We start from the raw sequence: 2144 nt of genomic DNA, 5'->3' as shown, positions 1-2144 counted from the left end.
TGTGGAGGGGCGGCTGTGCCGTGGAGCGGGTGTTTGGCCCTGTGGCGGACAGCCGCCTCGCCGGGGTCGAGAGGCTCTTGTCCGCTAATGCGGAGTGTTGTAAACGTACATCGAATGGAAACTCGCTCCTTCCCCGCTTACTGAATTCATAACAAGTAAAGGGGAAATGGTCCCAAGCAGGTGATAAGTCTCGCTCAGGTAGTAGAAGTGTTGTAGATTTGCCCTTTTGTATGGCCATGTATGCAACAGTAAGAAGAAAAAAAAAAAAAGATTTTTCCATTCAAGTTAACTTTACACAAAAAACGCATTTATCTTTTTTTTTTTTTTCTTTTATGACATTAAGAGCCTTCATACTTGACATTAATGATCCCCTACTTTTTATTTAGTACTTAAAAAAGCAGGTGACATTGGAGCTACTTCTGCCCGGCAAGAATGTTTTATCCGAAAATTGTTTAAAAAATGGCTAAATTGAGCTAGGTAACAAGGGGAAAATAAATAGGCAAGTTCTTGTAGACCAAATTGATGCTGGTACTCTGGTTTGGTGAGAAAGAGGTCCTGCTAAATGTTCTGGTCGTAGCATTTAGTCCCCAGTTGTGGATCAAGGAATGGTGTATTAATTTTTGTGAAGGAATGAGGATGGAAAGAGGAGGTAACCAGGTCATACAAAATGTTAGGAGTTTATTACATTAATTGGTTATAATACTGGCGGTTTCAGTTGGTATCTGGATGTACCTGAAGGGGATGCAGGCACCGTGATGCGATACTTTGTGGCAAAACTGTTTAAAATTGGATTGCAAACTTGACTGGCATAAATTGTGTAATACTAAACCAGATGTCAGTGTGTTTAATTTGCTTAATGAATATTCATACGCAGCTTTAATTTTGTAGTTCTGACACTGAGAGAAGCAGTTTTAGTGCTTGTTTCTGAGGTTGGTTTTGCTTTCGTTTTTAACTGCTGGAAAGATGGACATCAGGAAGTTTATGAAAACCCCGGGGTTACTTTTACTATTGAAACTTATGCAGAAGACAAAAATAAGCTTTGAACAAACAAAGCTCTCTCAATCAAACGAAATTTTAATCTTTATGACTATTGATTAATAACAATTTTATTTTTCTTTTTAATGATTCAGTTGTTATACAAGAAGACTCCTCCAAAACGGAGTATGAAGTAGTTGGACGTTTTCCATTAGTTGACCCTTGGTGGAGAGTTAATGTTAAAGCTAAAAAAATGGGGTCGAAGTACTTTGTGCAAGGATATCCATCGTATTTTCTGCGGACTGATATAGCCGAAAACAACCGACAAGTCTTTTCACTTTTTCTTAAGGAATGTGCTGTTCCCGAGGATTTTAAAGAAAAGTTTTTTACTTGGCTTCCTGTGGAGTCTGTGCTAAGTTTTAGAAATCTTGAAGAAAAACTAGAACAGTTCCAAGTTTCATGCTTACAGACAGGGAAGAAACAAAGAGATACCAAGGATTATGACATCTTCTACTACGTTTCAAAATCATGTAGGTATATCCCGTGCTATTTTGATTGATTTATAAGCTAATGAGTTCTGTTTCAGATGCCCTGTTCAAGCTAACGTCTTCATATGAAGTGCATATTCAAACGAATGTTGAACATGCAGAGATTTTTATTTTTTTTTTAAATTTGAGGGCAGCTGACCAATTACAGATAGGCATACAGTTAGAAACACATAAGGACTTTCCTGAATTCTGTGGGCTTATTAAGTGGAATTGTCTGTGCTAGGGATGCAGAGACACTGGTGCTGGCTTCCTATAGCTTATTCAGCTTTAACAAGGCTTGTTAAAAAATGGGTTCAGCACTGCTTAAGCATGGTGGTACGGCTTTTTAGGACAAACATGAGTTCAGAAGTAGTTTAGCCGCTTCTTTGTGGTGCAGGGGAACAGCGAATGAGCTCAGCGTAGTCCAAATCAGCTGCACTAAATAGGCATAAATATCTAAGTGTATTTGAATCCTGCCCATCAGCAGATGGGTATGGCTGGGGAGCAGTGTGGAAACACTGGGTTGTCCCCACGTGGAGACGGTTCAGGACTGCTGAGGATCCTGCTGTGGACTACGTTAGGGTGACTGTGTGAGTTTTAGAGATTGGATCAGGAGTGTGCTTTTGAAGCAAACATCCCTCT

The 2144-nt window shown here is 39.6% G+C and overlaps 1 protein-coding gene across 1 annotated transcript in view; it reads left to right on the top strand.

Annotated features, from left to right (window-relative positions):
- The window catches only part of HELB (helicase (DNA) B), a 57639-nt gene that overhangs the window by 42278 nt on the left and 13217 nt on the right, over window positions 1–2144 (top strand). Inside the window, exon 2 of the mRNA XM_009887836.1 lies at window positions 1131–1505. Coding sequence (XP_009886138.1) covers window positions 1131–1505 — 375 coding nt within the window. The remainder of the gene's footprint in view (window positions 1–1130; window positions 1506–2144) is intronic.

The sequence above is a fragment of the Charadrius vociferus genome, unplaced genomic scaffold (assembly GCF_000708025.1).
Source record: "Charadrius vociferus isolate BGI_N301 unplaced genomic scaffold, ASM70802v2 scaffold125, whole genome shotgun sequence".
NCBI classification, from domain to species: domain Eukaryota; kingdom Metazoa; phylum Chordata; class Aves; order Charadriiformes; family Charadriidae; genus Charadrius; species Charadrius vociferus.
The sequence above is the reverse complement of the archived record's forward strand: the minus strand, read 5'-3'. Positions and strand labels throughout refer to the sequence as shown.